At 37.6% G+C, this 21,362-nt stretch overlaps 1 protein-coding gene and 1 pseudogene across 1 annotated transcript; both read left to right on the forward strand.

Annotated features, from left to right (window-relative positions):
* Window positions 1-10,197: 10,197 nt before the first annotated feature.
* On the forward strand, window positions 10,198-11,202 carry LOC140523097 (olfactory receptor 10X1-like). The gene has a single exon (XM_072638155.1). It carries the CDS (start codon window positions 10,198-10,200, stop codon window positions 11,200-11,202), a length of 1,005 nt encoding a protein of 334 aa, XP_072494256.1.
* A 2,195-nt stretch (window positions 11,203-13,397) lies between these two features.
* On the forward strand, window positions 13,398-16,361 carry LOC140523098 (phosphoglycerate mutase 1-like; annotated as a pseudogene).
* Window positions 16,362-21,362: the final 5,001 nt, after the last annotated feature.

Consider the following 21,362-nt stretch of genomic DNA (forward strand, 5'->3'; position numbering starts at 1 on the left):
TTTTACAGATGAGGAAATTGAGGCAAAGTGGATTAAGTGACTTGCTCAGTGTCTCACAGCTACTAAGTGACTGAGGCAGGAATTCAACTCAGGTCTTCCTGACTCCAGGCCTCTACTGTACCACCTAGCATTCCCACTGTCCTTGAAAGTGAACCAAAAGTTGATGGCCATTACAAGTTGACATAATATCACAAAAGCATGAAACTGATTATATTTTTAAAGGACAGGTAATAAATCACCCATTACTAATGTGTAAGTCATTCCTGATTTAGCTATTTTATGCAATCAAATCCCTGACTTGTTTCTTAATGATCAAAATTATTTCAAAATACTGTAAATTGACAACAAATTGGGCCCACAATAAAAGAGGAGAATTAACGGGCCTGTCTATGGGAAACTACAAAGCTCCCCCAATGCCTAAATTTCTTGAATCTAATTGGGAAGACAATAGGAAAACAAATATATACAAAGCAAGCTATATATAGGATAAAAAAGAAATATTTAAAAGAGAGAAAATACTGAGTTTGGCAGGTTGGGAAAAGCTTCCTAGAGCAAGTCAGATTTTAGTGGCACTTAAAGCAAGCCAGGGAGGTCAGTAGTCTGAGCAGAGAAGGAAGGCGTTCTAGGCATGGGAGAGAGAATACCTTGATCCAAGAGATGGAATATCTTGTTCATGGAGCAGTCAGGAGGCCAGTGTAAATGGATCTGAGAATACATATTGGGGAATGAGATAAAGAAAACTCAAATGGTAGGAGGGGGCTAGGTTATGAAATGCTTTGAAATGCCAAATAGAACATTTTATATTTGTTCCTAGATGTTGGGGGTGTAAGCTCAGTTTTCACGTGGACAGTCTCGGGCAGGTAAAAGTGAGGACTTCTAGACCTCAGAGATCTCACGAGGCCCCCCATGGAACAGCTGGGGATTGAGGCGTGAAACACGGGCCATCTCGTGCATTTCCACCTCTTCTCAATGGGAAACTTGCTGGGGAGAACATCCCACCCTTGAGATTAGTCCGTGGTCTGAGCACACCTGTTTTTAATTAGCTAGGGGCTGAGAGCATGCATGATATTCATGTGCAAACTATGTGGCAGGGAGAGCTTAAGTAGGGACAGGAAAGCCTGAAGGTTCTCTTCTGGATGTGGAGTCCCCGGCTTTTCTTGCTGCAGGGCCCTTAGAGGGAAGAGGGTCCCTCCCCTCTTCCACTCCCATCCTCTTGCTGTATGATCCTTGCCCCTTGGGAGGAGGAGAATTCCTCTCTCCTGAGGAAAAATTCACCCTGCATATGGATATGTAACTAAGACCCTGAATAAAGCCTAACCCTTGTTTGACTCTGGAAAGTCTCTTCTTTCAATACATTTATCTGGTTGGCCTCTAAAGACCTGCGAAAGGTGAGTAGACTCGGGTAGCTCATTGGCCTCTAGGCCGAACACCTAGAGGCAATAGGAAGCCACCAGAATTTATTTAGTAAAGGAGTGATGTGGTTAGACCTGTGTTTTAAAAAAATCGTTTTAATGGCAGAATGGAGAAGGGATTGGAGTGAGGAGAGACTTGAGGCAGGTAGACCCACCAGGAAGCTATGTAATAGTCTATATGTGAGGTGATGAGGGTCTGCACTAGAGTGAGGGCAGTGTCATTGGAGAGAAGGGGGATGTATTCTGAAGATGTTGCAAAGATAAAATTAGCAGGCCTTGAAAATGGATTGAATAAGGGAGATGGAGTGAGAGATAGTGAGGTAGGACTCCTAGATTGTGAGCCTAAGGGACTGGGAGGATAGTGTTAACCTCTGTGGTAACAGGATGTTTGGTAGATTAGTGCTAAGGAGGAAATAGAATCCTCCAAGCAGGGCGAAGTATATTTAACAAGTTTAGGCTTTCTTCTTCAATATTTATAACAATGTACAGATATCACTAAAACCCAAAGTGGTTTACTCTCATTGTGACCTATCTATCTCTTTAATGAAAGAAGGAAGGAGAAAAGCATTAATTAAGCACTTAACTTTGTGCCAGGAATATCAATCTTTCTGTAGGCTCTCCTGTGGATTTTTTAGTTGTAAACTATTCCTGCCCATTATACTCCTCTCCATTTGTCTTTGAATGAACCACAGATTTAATTTTTCAGAGCCTTATAGCCTTGTATTCTGATTAGAAGCTTACTGATATTATTTAAAAAAATTGGGCCTTTGATTCAGGCAGAAACTTGTTAATCTATAAAAACATGTGCATGTACAATTTCCCTGAGGTAAACCAGTCTATTTTCCTCCTTCTATTCTATTCTGGACCCTGTTCATTGTCAGTCTCCAGTGGATAAAGAATGCCAACTGTCCATACTAATGTATAGTTGGATAGACTGCCTATAAATCTGGCCCATGTAACTGCATGTCATAATCTAGACAGCAGGCATTCTTCATCCACTTACTTTTTAATAATGTGTCCAGTTACATTGACCCCTTTTGAATGATTAAGTATCTTATTTAGAAAACTCTACAATAACTCAGGTCTTGATGCAGTAAACACAGTATCATCCCAAAATGGGAATATCTGGAAAATATCAGCATTTATAATTGATTCCTCTTTCATTGGGATTTCATCTTGTATATCTTCTATGACAGTAGAAAGTCCTTTGGTGATCATCTGTTTCAAGTTGTTCACATTTCACGTGATGTTAATAACCAGTCATCAAACAAACATATCTCTGTTATTGAATTTTCAAAGAATCTACTATGATCTTGAGACATGCATGCAAGATACTCTTTTGGAAAAAAGACTTTGAACTGACATTTTCTGTACCAAATCAGTTTTTTTTTTTAAGTCAGCAAATCAATCAGAGTAATTAAAGCAGAGTAACATGGCCTTTTTAAATTATTTTTTTTTGGCAGCTATATCAAATTAGGTATATAAGTAAGCCTCCCCCGCACCCTCCTGGAGAAGAATCTGGTCAGTGGAGCTGGAGTCTGAGGAAAGAAGTAACCTTTAAGTTGATAGTAAAGCCTTTTCATGCTTGGGCCTCCATCCTATATTTAGACACTTCAGTGTTTTTATAAAGTATTTTTTAAGTGTTTGATTTGAGCCAAGCAATACATTAAGCACTAGGGGATCCTACACACTTACAAAGAATGAAATAATCTCTACTCTCAACAAACTTATGTTTTAATTGGGTTAATAACAACAACAAGAAACATATATATGTATACACACATATATGTATTTGCACACATTCATATAAATATATGCACACATATGTGCTTATGATGTAAATATAAAGGTAATTATCAGAAAAATATAAAGTAGTTTGAGAGGGAGGTCACAAGCAATTATGGGAATCAGAAAAGGCATCATGAAGAAGATGATGCTCAAGTTGTGTCTTCAAAGGAGAGGCAAAGGTAAGAGGAGATTCCCCTCCGAGCACATATGGTAGCCAGTACAAATGTATGGAGCTAGAGCATAATGTGAGAGAAGCAGAGAAAAGGAAAATTTGATTGGCTTCTAGAGTGCGGGAGGAAGAGTAATTTCCAATATCCATTTAGGCTAGAAAAATAAGTTGCAGCCTAGAAATACAGTTGCATCTTGTATCTTTTTAGTTAATTATTTGACTAAATTATCTGATTATAAATATTTATCTTTTATTATAATATGTAATTATGTAATAAATAATATAATAAAAAACCAAAAGTAATATATTATAAATTATATTAATTAATTAATTATAATTATGTATCTATATAATTATATATTAATATATTAATTATAAATAGTCTTAGCAAAACCTTGTCACTTTCCATGTCTTCATCAGGGATACCTTTAGTATATATGTAACTTACTCTTATAAATATTTTATAGAGTTAAGAAAGTAGGTTAGATGGGCCCAGAATTATTCATATTTACTTATTCATTTTGATAATTTGTTATCAACGCTTTTTCACATATTTTGAGAGTAATTCCTCACTGTCTTCAAAATTGGGTTGCTACCACCATGGACCTTTTCTGTATATTCTTGATCTGATATAAATACTCTTCCTATCCTCTTTTCTTAAACTCCATTTCTATTTCCTTATATAGCCCACCAGGGACTATGATGGTAAAGTCTACCTTATTGCATATGCTCTTGTTTCCTTATGTGATTTTTCATGTAGCAATCTTATCTCCCATAAGCCCATAAGCTACTTGAGGTTAGAGATGTATGGCACCATACACCTTTGAGTTATCAGTATTTAGCACTGTAAACTACATATATATACTAATACTGAGTATTTGATGAGTGAATTAATCAGTCAACCAATCAAATAATCTATCAGTGCGATGGGCAATAAGAAGTCTTTATAGAGATCCTGACAGAGGAGATACATGAACATAAGGTATTTGCTATGAAACAAGTCTGAACTACTGGAAACAGCTTATGTGGGCCCGTAAAGGATGGATAGAGTTGGATATTCTGTGCACCCTAAATCACATGATATGAAAAACACTGGAAATAATGAGAGCAAATTACAAAGTTGGATGAGAAAGTTTCCTTGGCTCCCTCTGATGAGAGGAGGATAGTAGTTCCCGATGGACCTTGAAACCTTAACTCCCAAACCCCTGGAGCTGGAGAACATCAGGTCTCATTGATACAAAACAGCAAAGATCTTCCTAGCTAGGAAGAAAACACTCTTCTGCCCTAACCCACACGATTATTTAAATTATTCGATGTTGACTTTTCTCCTGAGTGAGTACAAGGGATTTGAAGACATTGTCTATGACCAGTAGAAATGGGATTCTGACAAACACTGAACTTTAAGATATTTGAATAAAGTACATTCAGGTAGGAATCTATTCTATGTGAAGTGCAATGTAATCTACTCTTTTGTTCCCAAGCATAAATTATGGAATCAGAAAAGAGTTATAGTATAAAATAATGTAAATTAGTTAATAATTTTTAAAATGGTCATTTTTATTTGTCATAAAATTATATGAGGTACAGTTATAAAGTGGAAAAAGTGTTAGATTCTTCCTGGAGTCAGGAAAATATGGATTCAAATTCCACTTTTGAAACTAATAGCTATGTGATCATGGCAATTCATTATTGTTCCTGAGCATTAAACAACTCTGTGAGTCACATATGGGTTGTCATCATCATAGACTGATGGAGATGTCACACTAGAATTATAGTGTCCTTTATTACTGCACTGCTTTCAGTGGTTATTCATTTACATGGGAGAAAAATTTACCTCTTGGAATAAGCTTTGCGCTCCTCTGGTTGTCAGTTTTGAGCTTATTCAAAAGAATGATAATAATAACAGCTGACATTTATTTGCTTTCAAGTCTGTAAAGCACTTAACATGCTTACTTTTAATGTGATCTTCACAACAATCACGAGAGGTACATGCTATCCATCCGTGTGTTACAGAGGAGAAATTGGAGACTCAGATGTGGTTTAAAGGCTTCTTGCGGTCAGAGAGCTAGTAAGTTTCAAAGACAAGGGTTGAACAAAAGTTTTTCTAATTCCAGATCCGTGGTATAAACACTCTGCCATGGGAGAGGCTCTCCCAGGAATATGGAAACAATCAGAGAAGAGCTGTTTTGAGAATCACTCTTTCTTGAGGATAACCCATAAATCAGATGAATAAGTGAGAGATCAGTATCATAGAAATTAGAGGTGGAAAGGAATTTAAAGATTATTGATTCCAGCCTCCTCATCTGAAGAAGCTAAAACCCAGAGGTAAAATTAATTTTAAAGGTCAAATAGTCAATAAAGAACCAAGGAGGGATTTGAACTTTGGTGGTCTGACTTAAATCTTGTGTTCGTTCTATCACATCAAGCTATTTTAATGACTATATTCTATTCCCAGAATCTGCCACTGATGCTTTAATACTCTTCTTTCAGGTCCCCTAAAACCCAAAGTTAAGACTGACTTAAGGCTTCTGGCTATAGTCTTTGGTACATTCCTGTGAGTTATGCCATTTGGTTACTCTGGATGTGGCTCCCACTGGGCAGTGGGAACCCTCCAACCCACATTTCTTTGATATCATAGGTGGGAATGTTGGGTTCTCCTTATTCTCTGCAATACAGTTTTATAGAGTGTTTATGTTGGCTTTATTGAGAACTTACTACAACTGGGCCTCATTTCTTCCTGTGACCAAGCAGTTTATAGCCCCCTCGAAAGCAATCTGGGAAATCTGAATGGAGATGCTTATAGGATTGAGGAGACATTTATATGGCATGTGGTGATTTGTATGGTGGGAAAATGACCAAGATAAAAGAAATACATGGAAAGAAGCTCAGTTAGAGTCTTCTTTAATTCATCAGAATTAAAGGGAAGAGATTGGAGCATTTGTTCTTTGTGAGTAGAAGAAAATTGTTCAAAATGAGGGGAGGAAATCACCAATGAATAAAAGGATAGATGGAATCAACAGGAAAGGACCTTAGAAACTATCTAGTTCAATCCCTTCATTTTGCAGATGAGGCCTAAGAAGTGAGTGATTTATTCAATCTCACATTGCTATTAAGTGGAAGAAAGGAGATAAACTCAGGTCACTTGACTCCAAGTCCACTGCTTTTTCCTGTAGATCATGTAGAGGAAAAACAGATGGTATCCTTGTCACCTGCCTAATTAGGAATAAATAGGGGCAGTGACGGCACAGTGGAAAAAGTGCGAGGTCTGGAATCCAGAGAAGCTGGGTTCAAATGTGGCCTTAGATACTTAAGAGTTGTGTGATCCTGGGCAAATCACTTAACCTCTGTTTACCTCATTTTTCTCAGCTGTAAAGTAGGGAAAATAACAGTCTCTACTTGGCACACAGTAGGTTCTACAAATACGTTTATTCCCTTCCTTCTCACTATTAGTTAGAACAAGCTTTTGAGTGAGGGGTATACTGTAGCCAGTTCAAATAAATTCTTGAGAGCCATTGTTAAATTTTCAGTGTGATCTTTTACAGATTGGAAATCTACAAATATTATTAATGAGGGTTTGACTCATCGTTGTGTTAATTTTTTAGGTTTAAGAAAGGGATGGGGAAAATGTTAATGATGCAAATTAAATTTAAAAGTTTGTCCTGTGTGCTTTTTTTCCCCCTTGGAGAGCAGATTATTTTAACATTTAACCAGTGCAGAACATAGGTAGAGGGTCAATTTTTTTTTTAACCAACACAGTTGTCTTCTCTCTCTTTAGACTTACCTTATGTGCCTGATGGGTTATTCATAGACTATTTATATTGCCGATTATTTTCCTGCATTTATGTACTAACTTGTGAGCCAGAGCTTTCAGTAAAAGTATTCCCAGGAAAAGTTTCATATTGGACTGAATGAAATGTAACTTGAAAGGTAAGTCTATTGCTACACAACTATCTGTCATTCAGGGATGCATTTCACATCCCAGAGCAAAAATTCGTATATGATATATCCTTGTTTGATCTTGAGCCCCTCCCCCACTGCCAATAATCAAAATAGACCCTAAGGTCTGAAAGACTAAGAATAAAAGACAATGCTTCATTTTTTTCTTTTTTATCCTAACAAAGATGGGAAACATACCTGGATTTTACCTAGTACAATGCCTGACAGGGGCTTAATAAATAATTGTTGATTGATTGATTTTTGAGTAACATACTGAGGACTTTGATGGAGGCATTATATTCAATTCTACTGCCCTATGAGAAGAGGGTGGCGATTTTGAAAGAGGGGGATGCTCTCCTCCTTGTCAAAAAAAAAATAACAATTATTTTATGGCAAGCTCAAAAGAAGTACATAGAACACTTTTCTCCCAGTGATCCTGAGGTAAACAATGCTATGCCCATTTTGTAGGTGAGGACATTGAAGATGAAGAAGTAGCCATGAATCCCTGGGCTAGAAGATCATAGTCAGGATTCATTTCCTTTAAACTTCCAAGCTAATCCTTCTTTCATTATTAACACATTGCCTCTAGGCTAATCCTTCCCCATTCCCACAATTCCTCCTCCTCTAGCCTTCTCAAGAATTTTATTCCATCAGATACCCACTCTGCAGCATTACTCTTTCTACTGGCTACATGCCCTCTTCCTGCTGACATGTCTAGATCACCTTTATCTAGTCCCTAAACTTTTCTAGAGCTACCCTTCCAGGGATATTACAGGGCAGAAAGGACTGAGGCCTCTCTGTCTCTCATGCCTCTCATTGACAAACTTTTCAAAAGAGTAGCTTGGCCTCATTGTCTTCATTTCTTCATCACCCACTCAGTACTAAAACTTGTATTTTGTCTTCTGTTTCCACCACTCTACTGAAACTGCTCCCTCTAAGACACCCTAGTCTCCAAGAACAAAAGTTCTATTCTCATCTTCCTTGGCCTCTAAAGCACTGGACACACAGACTATCTTCAACTTACTGGTCTTTTTTCTTTCCTTTGTTCCTATAATACAACTCTGTCCTCTCTCTCTCTCTCTCTCTCTCTCTCTCTCTCTCTCTCTCTCTCTCTCTCTCTCTCTCTCTCTCTCTCTCCTCTCCCTCTCTCTCTCTCTGCCTCTCTTCTATCTTGCCTGTGGGTGGTTTAGGAAAAATAGTATTTTCGATGGAATCCTGCCTCTAACCCTCTTTAGTTATTTGACCATGGACAAGTCACTTAACCTCTCTGAGGATCATTTTCTGATCTTTAAAATTGGGATAACAATACCAGGAGTAATTAGCTCCTAAATGTGTGGTGAAGATCAAATTAGATAATGAAAGAAAAGTGCAATGTACACCTCAAAACTATTATTACTCCTCTTCTTGTGTCCAAAATTTAGATCTGTTCCTAGGTCCCATGGTCCCTTTCCCTTTCTTCTTTTCTCCTCTCCCTCCTGCCCTTTGATTATCTCAACTAGTGTCATGGATACAATCATATCTCCAGCTCTGCCTTCTTTTCCAATCTTTATCCCCACCTTTCCAACTGCCTGATGAATATTGCTCTTGGGTATCCCAACAGCACCTTTAACTTAAACCAAAGTCATCTCTTCCTCCCCCCCACACTGGAATTCTTTTTTTTGTTTGTTTATTAGTAATATAATTGTTCTAGTTTCTCATTATCATAATTTTGAAGACATATTTTATTCATCTCACCTCACCCATCTCCCATATCAGACAACTTACCAAGTCATATTACTTTTACTTCCTCAATAACTCTTATATGTGTCCCCCTCATTTCCACTTTCAGTGACATTCCTTTAATTCAGATGCTCATTGCATCTCATCTGTACCATTGCAGTAGCTTAATCCTACTTTTAATCTCTCCATTTTCCAGTCTATCCTCCCATTGTTAAGAGCTACCTTTCTAAATAACAACTTTGATGATGTCACCCATTGCTTAAAAACTCTGTGACCCACAAACCACATTTAAAATCCTTAGCCTGAAATTGGAGATCTTCTACAAGCCTTCTCATTTACCTAGCCACTCTTCTTTCCTTCTACTTTTCTATCTATATCCTAGCCAAACTTTAGCCAAAGTGGAACACTTCAAATATATTCTACAGTGTCCTACTTCCACTTTGCTTACTTTTTCATCTATCTGGAATTTCCCTGAGTCTATCATCTCCACCTTTTAAAAGTTCTACCTTTCTTTTAAGAATCTTTCTCCTACATGAACCTTTATTATATGTCCTTCTCCCCACACCTGTAAAGAAGAGAAGTATACAGAACTATTGTCTGTATCTGAAATCTTAGAGAACCAATATCATAGAATCATCGCTATAAGGGACCTTAGAGGCCATTGAATCCAAACCCTTTGATGACAGGGACTATTTTTACATTTATTTGAATCACCAAAGCTTAGCATCCTGTCTGGCACACAATATTCACTTAAAGTATGCTGATTTATTATGCAATTGATTAATGAATTGTGATTGTATGAGATTCTGTCTTTGGCTTTTTTTAACCTTCATATAGCCTAAAAATGTTTTGGAATACATGTGATAGGGAAGGTTTAATACTTAATATTGAATCCCAGAGCTTGCTTCTTCCATCCCCTAGGATGGTTTTGGACCCTTCTTCCACCACCTGACATCAGAGATACCCTCCAAAATACCTTTTTTTTTACATTGACCTGAGTAAAACAAAATTTAGCCAGGAAATTAGCTCCCAAATCATATACATTTTTTTTTAATCTAAAGGGAAATGTATATTAGATTATCAGCATTTTAGTTCCCTTCCATGAGATTGTAGGTAAAAAGAAAGCTGATTGAATCTGTGACTAATTGTTTCTTTCAGAAGCATTTGAGAACAATGAGAATAAACCAGACTCTACTGGAAGAATTTGTCTTTGTTGGCTTCTCTGTCTACCCAGAGTGGCAAGTTTTCTTATTTGTTTTCTTCTTCTTTCTTTACCTTCTTACCCTCACTGGCAACCTGGCAATCATGGCCCTCACCTTGTTAGACCAAGCTCTCCATACTCCCATGTATCTCTTCCTCAGTGCTCTTTCTTTCTCCGAGACTTGCTACACATTAGCCATTGTTCCTAAAATGATGGTAGACCTGCTAACCAAGAGTAGGACCATTTCTGTCCTGGGATGTGGACTCCAGATGTTTTTTTTCCATGGTCTTGGTGGCACCAACTGCATCATTCTGACAGTCATGGGTTATGACCGGTTCCTGGCCATCTGCAATCCTCTCCGCTACCCAGTACTCATGACCAGCAAAATATGTGTCTATCTTGTAGCCTTAGGTTGGACTGGTGGCTTCTTTGTCTCCTTAGTGCAGACCACTTTAATCTTTTCAGACTCATTCTGTGGCCCCAACCTTATAAAACACTTCCTCTGCCACATGAGAGCTGTGGTCAAGTTATCCTGCCTGAATGGTGCTATCATAGAGGTTATTGTCACAGTAATCTCAGTATTGGGTTTACTGGGGACATTCCTATTCATATTTCTTACATATATGTTCATTCTCTCTACTGTCCTCAAGATCCCCTCAGCTGAGGGGAAGAAGAAGGCCTTCTCCACCTGTGCCTCCCACCTCACTGTGGTCATCATCCACTTTGGCTTTGCCTCCATTGTCTACTTGAAGCCAGAGACTACAGAGAAGGATGACATACTCATAGCTGTCCCCTACACTCTTATCACACCTTTTCTTAGTCCCCTGATTTTCACCCTGAGAAACAAGGACATGAAGAATGCCCTGATTAAGATGCTACATAATAAAGGTGTCTTAACCAAATCATTTTGGGCAGTTACTATTGGAGGTCAGCACCAAGAAGAGAGTAAGGTATTTACTCTGAAACCTGTAGTATAACTGGTTCTGTTTGGTTTTACTTTTTGCTTGTTTTGTTTTATTGTTTGTTTTTTAGCCTATGCCTTTTGTTTTTAGTCTATGTCTTTTTTTGTTTGTTTTTTAGCCTATGCCTTTTGCAAAGGTTGAGGTATGTACAGCAAGGATCTGAGATCCTAGAAATTGTGGCATCACATAAATATGTCCACCTTTCTTTAATGCTTAAATGATAGCCCTAATCTTGGCAAACTAGCTCTATCACTTGGAAATCCATCTTTATCTTCTGAAGATTTCCCCAAAGACAGCAACTTCTGCTTTCTACTGGAATGTTGGGAATGCATAAGCTGCTACTGGGGAATTAAACCAGCAACCTCTGGGAACTGATGGTATGCTCTTTGGCAACAGGAAGAGTGGTGTGGAGGGAGCTAAAGTGATGGCTGGTCTAAGGAGTACTCAATCTGAAGATGAGGAGGCCTAGTATGAGAACTTGAAGGTTGTAGGGGCTCTATCTTCTACCAAACTAAAGTACAGTAGGTCAAACTTTGCTTAGCTTCAGCTCCTGTTTTGGTTGGGTTTGCCTTTTTCATTGGCTATATCTTAAAGTTATCACAACTCCAAACTCTAGCTGATTACATTGACGTATTAATGATTGAATGTGTGACTTTCCTCTGGAGTATCTTTATTTTAAGAAAAGGAACTTAAGAAAAGAGAAAACAATTAACCTAAAGAAACTTAGAATTTTCAGACATCATAGGTGGGCCCAAAGCAGAGACATTTTGGGGATTGTACTTCAAATTATCCTATGAAGGTAGCTGAGAGAAATAATTTTTAATAACAATAATTTGGGGAGATTCAGAGTTCCCTCCTTTTTCTAATGTCCTGATTTCAAAAGTTAAGTTTCTTGAAAATATTACTGATAATAGATTGGACTAACTTTCTTGTTCAGACCCATCTGGGGAAGCCATTGTGTTCTACTTGGGTTTGGGTGAGGATAAGTTATTTAATTATTTGCATATATTACCCCTCATCTTCCCACCAGTTACTTAGAAGTAAATGATATAATCAAAGTCCATTTGAATAGGTCCATCCCCTTATTGTAATATTCATTCTCTCACTAATTGTTAATCAATCAGAGTTAGTTACCACCCTTGGTAACACGTCTTTTCTAATGGGCATATAAGCTCTGAGCCCACAGCTATGATTGTCTTTGGTCTAAGAAAGGGATGATCCAATCACCATCCTTCTATTAAAGTGTTGGCATTATTAATAAAATGATTAAATTACTCAGATATTATGTCTCTTGAAACTTTTTAAATGTCACATAACAAAGTAGAGGGGTGTATATGTGTGTATGTGTGTGTGCCTCTATGTAACCTTGATTAATAGACTTTTATGACATGAAGAGCTCCAGGAAAATTTTGGAGAACTTTCACTCTTTTCTTTATGCATACTCCTTCCCGATATAAACAACACAAGAAATGTGTGTGTGGGTATTTGTGTGCGTGTTGAATGTAGTCAAACTAATTTAATTAGAAGTAAAATAACAAAAATATCTCTATAACACTTTACAACTTGCAAAGCACTTTACTTACTATGTCCCTATCAGGTAGGCAGTGAAAGCTCTTATCTCAGTTTTATAGATAAGAAAACTGCGCCTTAGGAAAATAAGTTAAGTGATTTGCTTAGAGGCCGTATAGATAGTAACTGACCAATCAGCCTTATTCAGTCAATAAGCTTTTATTAAGTGTTTACTATATGCCCAAAATATGCTAAGTGCTAATGATAAAGAAGGAGACAAAAGATAACTTTCAGCCTTCAAAGAGCTCATAGTCTAATGGAAAAGAAAACCAGCAAACAAATATATACAAGCAAGCTATCTACAGGATAAACAGAAAATAACTAATGGAGGGAAGATGCTGAAATTTAGAGGGTTGGGGAAGACTTCTTGTAGAAGGTGGGATTCTATTGAAGACATAAAAAGAAGCCAAGGCGGTCAGTATTCAGAGTGGAGGAGGGAAAAAATTCCAGGTATGTAGGACAGCCAGAGAACTGCCCCGAGCTTTGAGATGGAGTATCTTGTTCACAGAACAGTTGAGAGGCCATAGTAACAATATCAAAGAATTCATGAAGAGGAAGGGGCTAGGTTATACAGAGCTTTGAATATTAAATAGAGGATTTTGTATTTGATACAGATAGGGAGCCACTGGACTATATTGAGTATGGGGATGTCCTGGTCAGACCTGTGCCTTAAGGAAAATCACTTTGGTAGGAGCGTAAGATCTTAAACATAGTCCTTTTTGCCTCCACAAAAAGGAATTGACAAGATGACCTCTATTCTCTCTTATAGACTAAATCTATGATTTTATGATCCAAGACCAGTTCTCTTTCCACTAAATAACAAGAAGAAGCAAAGGTTATACATTTCCCAAGGGACATGTGCTTCAAAGTCCTATGAAATCCCACACTTCCCTGAAGATTTTCTGTCATTTTTAAGAAATAAGGAAAATAAGAGGAAGGGCGAGTTTAAAATGAAAGATAAATTCTATTTTTACATGCTGTGTTTGAGGTACCTGTGGAACATCTAGAGATAGAAGTCCAGAAAGCAGTTGTTGTATTGTCTGGAGCTTAAGTGAAAGGTGAGTGCTGCATATGTAAATTCGGGAATCTTCTGCATGGAGATGGTAATTGATCCTATGTGACTAGAGAGCTGGGAAAAAGAAAAGACAAGAAGATTTGGAATACATGATGCCTTTCTTTGGATATTGTCCATTTTTGTTTTTAAAATGTGATGCCCCAAACTATTGTCATAATAAATCAATCAATAATTTATTCAGTTCCTTGTTGTTCAGTCGTTTCAGTCTTGTCCAACTCTTCATGACCCCATTTACTTTCTTGGCAAAGATATTGAAGTGGTTTGCCACTTTCTTCTCCAGATCATTTTACAGATGAAGAAAACAGCGCTAACAGTGTTGGTGACTTGCTCAGGGTCACACAGGAGTAAGTGTTTGAGGTCACATTTGAATTTAGGTCTTCCTGACTCTAGATTGGTCCTCTATCTACTGTACCACCTGGCTGCCCCATTCAACTCCTACTATGTACTATATATAGATACTATATATGTGTGTATGAACTGCTACTGAGTGAAGTGAACAGGACTGGGAGAATATGTTACCATAATAAAAAACATTGTAAAAACAAATAACCTGGAATGACTTAAAAACTCTGATGAGTGCATTGACCAACCATGAATCCAGGGGACTAGTGGTAAAGCATGCTATGAATTTTCCTGACTAAAAGGAGATTGAACTCAAGATGCAGAATGAGACATTTATTTTTTGGACTGGGCCAATGAGGGAATTTGTTTTGCTTGGGTGTGTATTTTTGTTATACAAGTTTTGTTTTTCTTCTCTCTTTTTACTCCCTTGAAGGAAGTGGGGGAGAGGAGAAATATTAAATGTATTGTGGAAAAGAATGTTGAAAAATAAATGTTAATTGAAAAAAATAAGTTCAATAAAAAAAAATAACATTGGACCAGTTCATCTCCAAGCTTTCTTCCATCTCCAAATGTTTTGAATTTAGAAATACGAGTGGAACAAAAAGGCAAAAATTCAGGTATTTATAGTCTAAGTAGTGATGGGCATGTCTGTCTTTATATCTAATGAGAAAAAGCCTAGGAATCTGAGATAGAGATATTGTGCCTACCTTATTCATAGTGCCTGAGCCAGAACTTAATCTCAATGACTCACTCTGATACTCGCCACTCTGATACTGGCTCCATTCCTAGGAGGCTTAGATAAAAAAAACCGCCCCATCTTGGGAGAAGAATTATACAAAGGAAAATTTCTTTCCAAAGACATCAGGCATGTCACTGTCCCTTAAAGATCTCATATTCTGCACTTGGTCATTAAATTGTTTTCTATTGTTCTTATCATTTAAAACAGATGTCTAAGCAACTGATTCCTGCACTATTAGTCAAACAAATCTCAATCTATCATTTAAACCAAGAGTTTCTAATCTTTCTTGATTTTGCCACCTACAAGTTAAAAAATAAGCATCTTTCCATGTATGTATATTTACTTATTTCTAAATTCTGAACTCTTCTATTTTGCCTTACTATAGACTTAAGAAAGTTGAGAATACCATAGTCCCAGCACAAAGAAAGACAGAATTCCCTTATCCATCACTCATGTTGCAAAAAGGAAAAGCCTGAGGGGTACACAATTTGAGGGTCTCTCATCAAAGCCCTAGAATCATAGCAACGATATGGAAAGTCTGTTTCTATATCCCCCGAGTAAAAAACTTGGAAAAAATAGTTGTATTGCTCTTGCTTCTAAGAAGAAAATCAGGTAAGACCTGCCAACCAACCACCCCCTGAATCTCAGAGTTCAATATCCGAGAGGTCAGTTTGGAGAACAAGAATCCTGCCATGACTTTATCATCTTATCCTGATCATCAGTGAGAGAGCTCCTGAAACTTCAGAAATTGGTACATCCTGAACTTGAGCATTAGGAATCAGGAGTCTAAGCACAGTGGTTAAGCTCTGGGAGATACTGGTTATGAATTTACTATCTTCTTTCCTATAGTTCGGAAGACAGCAAATTATATCCTTTGGACAATGTTAGATGTCATTGATCCGATGTACTTGCCTATATTAGGGACTTCTTACCTCAGTGAATAGTACTATGGGAATCTGACACACTTCTACAAAGCAGAGATGGCTATTAAGAATAATGAGGGGTCAGGTGAAGATCTGGTGACTCTTTTTCAGTGTTTCATAACATCCAATGGAGGTCAACCATCCCCCTCCTATAGCAACATCAGTAAGGACCTCATCTACACAGATCTTAAGGAGGATCAACTACCTTCCAGTGAAACCTCAAAAGACACAATTGCCAAGGTTTTGTGGAAGGCTTTCCCTTTGGAAATGAGGAAATTGTTACTCAGATTAAGGAAAGAAAGTAAGTTCTGATTGTAGACCATGGCAATAGCCTTAGTGAGAGTGTCAAATATCACAAGAGTCTGTCTGAAGAAGTTATGGATCTGAATCTGCCCAAAGGTATTCAATTACGTATGAGTTGGGCAAGAATCTGAAACCCACCAAGACCATGCACTTCCAAGGAAATGAAGAGACCATGGTCAAAATCATGAAGGTTGTGGTAGTTCACTACAAAGCCAGGGTGTAAAAGGAGGCTATCCACAACAGCAAGCAGTAGCCAGTCCCTTCCCTTTCCCTTGAACCTACCACATCTCTCCCCACATTGATCATCATCTTAGGAATCATAATATATAGTTGTAGGTAAGAGAACAAATGGTCGCTCTTCTCATTTTGTTTTTTCTTATTTCAAAAAAATTGTTTCTCTTCTGTGTCCTACCCCTCTACTACATTAGTCAAACTGCCTCTGTGTGGTTTGATTCAATAAGGACCTCTGTGGGGGTTTGGGAGGGGAAAATGCTAAGAAATTAATGTGGGGAAGCAAATAGGCAATTGCTCCAGTTATTCCTAATAGTACACTAGTACTAGTAGTACAGCCTTCCCAGGGAGCTGTCATCCTTTCAATGACAAAAGAATCTGGAAATAACCTGGGTGGTAATTTGACAAATTATCAAAGCTGTCTTTTGATTATATTTCCTCCATATCTAAGAAAAATATTTTCCGGGAGGTTGGGGTTCAGTCCTATTGTTTACATTTTTTCATTTGCTTTTGCAAAAGACCCTTCTTCTAGACTTGTTGCTAGTAGCTTTTAAAATGAAGCTGTCTCACCTGATAGTCATCAGAAATCTCAAGCTGCATAAGAGAGGGAAGAATTCCTTGATTTCTAAGTGGTTGAGAATTGTATCCAACTGTGTAATTCAGACCCCCCCCCCCACTCTCTTTTTAGTAGTGGAATGCCTCTAGATCATGACAAAATGTGCATCACTATGTTCCATTTCCTTTCCACATTATGTTTCAGTACCTGGGCGCTGCCACCTGGATCCAGTTATTGTTTTTAACATAACTGTACAATTCTTACTCCCCTCTACTTTTGGTGGTTTTGTTCACTTTACTAAAGAGAGGAAGGAAAAGGAGCAGGAAGAAAAAGAGGAGAAGGAGGAAAAGGAAGAGGACAAGAAGAATGAAGAGGAGGAGGAGCCCAGCCATATCATCACTTGGGACAGTGAGAAAGTGCAACAAGCAAATTTTATTGTGGCTTGGGGGAAGAGTGGTGGGTGGTGTAGAGACTCACACAGAGCAGGAGCAATATGGGAGGATGGACCAACATATATAGTGGTCTAATGGGGTCCTGATGTAGTTAGGTACTTAATATGGGTAAAGTGAGGGTGAGTTTTATTGGATTTTACAGTATTTTATAGAGTATTGCACTTGCCTCCTGCCCAATCTCCAAACTCTGTTGGGAAGAGGCATGCACCACTCAGTGATGAACATTCTCATAACTGGTCATACCCTTCACATCCCAGTGACTCAGAACTATTGTAGTTCATCATCTAAACCACATTAAAATCCCTATCATCTGATTCTTTGTTTTCATCGCCTTCTAACCTCCACCCCAAAGTTTCAGTGTAACTCTATCCATCCCTTCCATTAAGCCCTGTGTAATGCTTATTCCGTAGGCAAAAATCTTCCCCTCATCTCAAGCATTTCTTCTCCTGCTCCTTCCATCTACTATTACTGAAATCTGGTTCACTCCTTGTGACATGACCATCCTGGTCACTCTTTCTACTACTGACCGTACCTTTACACATTGTCCTTGACTCACTGGTCATTGCCACTTATAGGTTTCTCCATTTCTCAATAACTTCTCTTCCTTTGGGATTCATGCTATTCATAACTACCACACAAACAAAATCCTGTTAAGCTGTTGTCTACAGACCCCCAGGTCATTCCCCATCTTTTTTCATTGAGCTCAATAACTTGCTCACAACTTTATTTTTTTCCCTCCTCCCCACCTGATTCCCTCATACTAAGGTATTTCAAAATTCACATTGATTCTCCATTAAACTCTTTTAAAAGTAGTATTTTATTTTTCTCCCCGGTCACACGTCAAGACAATTTTTAACATTAATATTTTTACAAGATTTTGAGTTCAAAATTTTTCTCACTTCCTCCCCTTCCCTCTTCCAAAATGGTAGGCAATTGGATGTGGATTATAAGCATACTATCATCTAAAACATATCTCCATGGGTCACAGTTGTGAAAGAAGAAATAGATCAAAAGGAAGGAAACCATGCAAAGGAATAAAGTGAAAAGAGTATGCTTTGATGTGTATTCAGAATTCATTATTTCTTTATCTAGATGTGGATAGCGTTTTCCTTTGTGAAAGTTTTGTACTTGTCTTGGATCACTGTGTTGCTGAGAAGAGCTAAGTCATTCATAGTTGATCATTGCACAGTGTTGCTGATAGAATGTACAATATTTTCCTGGTTCTTTTCATTTTGTCAATTTGGAGGAATCTTTCCAGGTTTTTCTGAAATCTGCCTGTTCATTATTTCTTATTGCACAATAATATTCCATTAGATTCATATAATACAGCTTGTTCATTTATTCCCCAATTAGTGGGCATCTCCCCACAAAACGGATTGCTATAAATATTTTTTGCCTTGTAGGTCCTTTTCACCTTTTATTATCTCTTTGGGATATAGACCTAGTAGTGGTATTGCTAGATCAAACAGTATGGACAGTTTTATAGCTCTTTGGGCATACTTCCAATTGTTCTCCAGAATGGTTCACTCAGTTCACAACTTTACCAGCCGTGCTTTAGTGTCCCAATTTTCCCACATCCTCTTCAACATTTATCATTTTCTAACATTTATCATATTAACCAAGCTGATAGGTATGAGGTGATACCTCAGAGTTGTTTTAAGTTGCATTTCTCTGATGAAAAGTGATTGAGAACACTTTTTTATATGCCTATAGACAGCTTTGATTTCTTCCTCTGAAACTGCCTGTTCATACCTTTTGATCATTTATCAATTGGAAAATGGTTTGTATTCTTATAACTTTTACTCAGTTCTTTATATATGTGAGAAATGAGTCCTTTATCAGAGTCCTTATTTGCTGTAAAGATTGCTCCTCAGCTTTCTGCTTTCCTTCTAATCTTGCTTGCATTGGTTTTGTTAGTGCAGAAGCTTTTTAATTTAATCTAATCAAAATATTTATTTTACATTTTTAATGCTATCTTTTGTTTGGTCATGAATCTGTACCTCACTTAACTTCTACTTAAAGAATTTGGACACTGTACTCCTTTTGTGCACATATATTTAGTATTGATATTACTTCATTATCTGTGGTACCTTTTTAGCAAGATGTACTTTCCTTTCTTATCTCTTTTAATGACCTTACTACCCCTCAGCTACTTCTCTACCCCAGCTCAGCCACATACAGGTACTGTCATCCTTTTGACTTTGTCCTCTCCCCTCTCCAAACGTACCACCTATATACTAAAGAATCCTGAATTTCTTTTATCCAGGTAAAATCTCTTGGTTTTTCACCTTTTCTTCTGCATCATTTTAAGAAATCTTACTCTTTGTCCTCAGTGAGACCCTTCAATTCTCTCCAAAGCCATCTCCTATGCACAAACCATTGTCTCGTCTTTTCTCCTTTACTCTTTAGTGAACCATTCAACTCTACACTACCCTCCTCTTCAATCTCTAGGCCCTTTATCATACTACTGATTATATCCAACCAAGCCTCTACCATGATCACACCCTCCATTTGCCATCTTCACTCATATACTTGTGCTTCTGAATAAAGAGGAAGAAAATTATGCAGACATTCCAACTCTACTACAAATTTAAGTTAGATAATCTTAACTGAGCCCTCAACGCTGCTAGGCAATCCTATTATACCTCCCTTATCAGCTCATTATCTCACTTATCACAATGGCTCTTTCAAATGTTTTCATCCCTCCTCAAACCTCCCATGGTTCCCCTTCCTTCCACTCTCTCAGCTAAGAACTTAGCCTCATGTTTTCCAGAAAACAAAACAAAACAAAAAACCGGGTCATTTACTATGAATTCTCTCTTTTCTTCTCTCCTCTTCCTCATCTTCTATTACTGAGGTGCCTTCTTCCAATTTCTTCTCCTTCACCCCTGTCTCATATGATATCTCACCCATGCCAATTCGATTGAGAAGAAACTTAGAACTCCTTCCTAGCTGCTACTCAAATCCTCAGAGCCTATTCCTCATTTCTCAAGGCCTGGCCTTACTCCTAACTCTATCTGCTATGAGGTGGACATGATTCCTCACACCACTTGGATGACTAGGGAGTCACTGATTTACAATCCCTTGCTGGAGAACCACTAAATCTTGCCATTTACTCTCATAATATGCCCTCCAGATGCTTATTTTATGTTTCTCTTGATAATAATAGTCAAATAGTCATTAAATAAATTTATGACTATTAATTATACACTCAAAGAATATTCTATTATCTGAAAAAACAAGCATTGGAGACTCTCCACTTCAAAAGAGATTTTTAAAGTGGCATCTTTCTAAAATTTTTAAAGTAAAAAAAGTAAGAAACACTGTAAGAGCTTATATTCTCTGAACCTTTGTATATCATTGTAAAAGTTAAAACAGGAGGTTAACTGTATAATATTATAAGTAAAAGCCAATCTGCACTCTTTCTACATGATCATCAAGAATTCTTTTGATGTATGTAGTTTATTCTTACTGACATTTTGTACAGTTCTGACAGAAGGCATAGGGATCTATAATTATCCTCATTTTCTTGGTCATTGTATTTGGTCAGTAAAAAAAAAAAAACAAAACACGATCTTTTCCAAGTATTTGACATTTTCCCCAATTTCCAGTATGGAGAATAACAACTCCTCAATGTCACACTGGTTCTAGAAGGGAGCTTGTTTGTGCATATTTGACCTTACCCACCCTGTGTTGGCTCATCTTTCTCTTCTTTAATGTAACTCATACTCGCAACATTTAACACAGTGCTTAGCATATTGTAGGCACTTATCAAATTGCAAGTTGAGTGACTGTTTGCACATCAGGGACTGTAATGTTAGAGTTCAACCTGTAGACTGTAATCTGTAGTATTATTGCTATTTTCGTGGAGTATTCTTGTGTCTTCTAGGTGTCACAGTAGATAGAGTTACAGTCATAAGTCAGGAATCATGAAAACCTGAGTTCAAATGGAGCCTTAGACATGTACCAGCTATGTAACCCTGAT

This window comes from Notamacropus eugenii, chromosome 2 (genome assembly GCF_028372415.1).
Source record: "Notamacropus eugenii isolate mMacEug1 chromosome 2, mMacEug1.pri_v2, whole genome shotgun sequence".
Taxonomy (NCBI): Eukaryota; Metazoa; Chordata; class Mammalia; order Diprotodontia; family Macropodidae; genus Notamacropus; species Notamacropus eugenii.

Coding starts and splice junctions, on each gene's coding strand:
- LOC140523097 (XM_072638155.1), top strand. CDS start 10,198: ATGAGAATAAACCAGACTCTACTGGAAGAATTTGTCTTTGTTGGCTTC.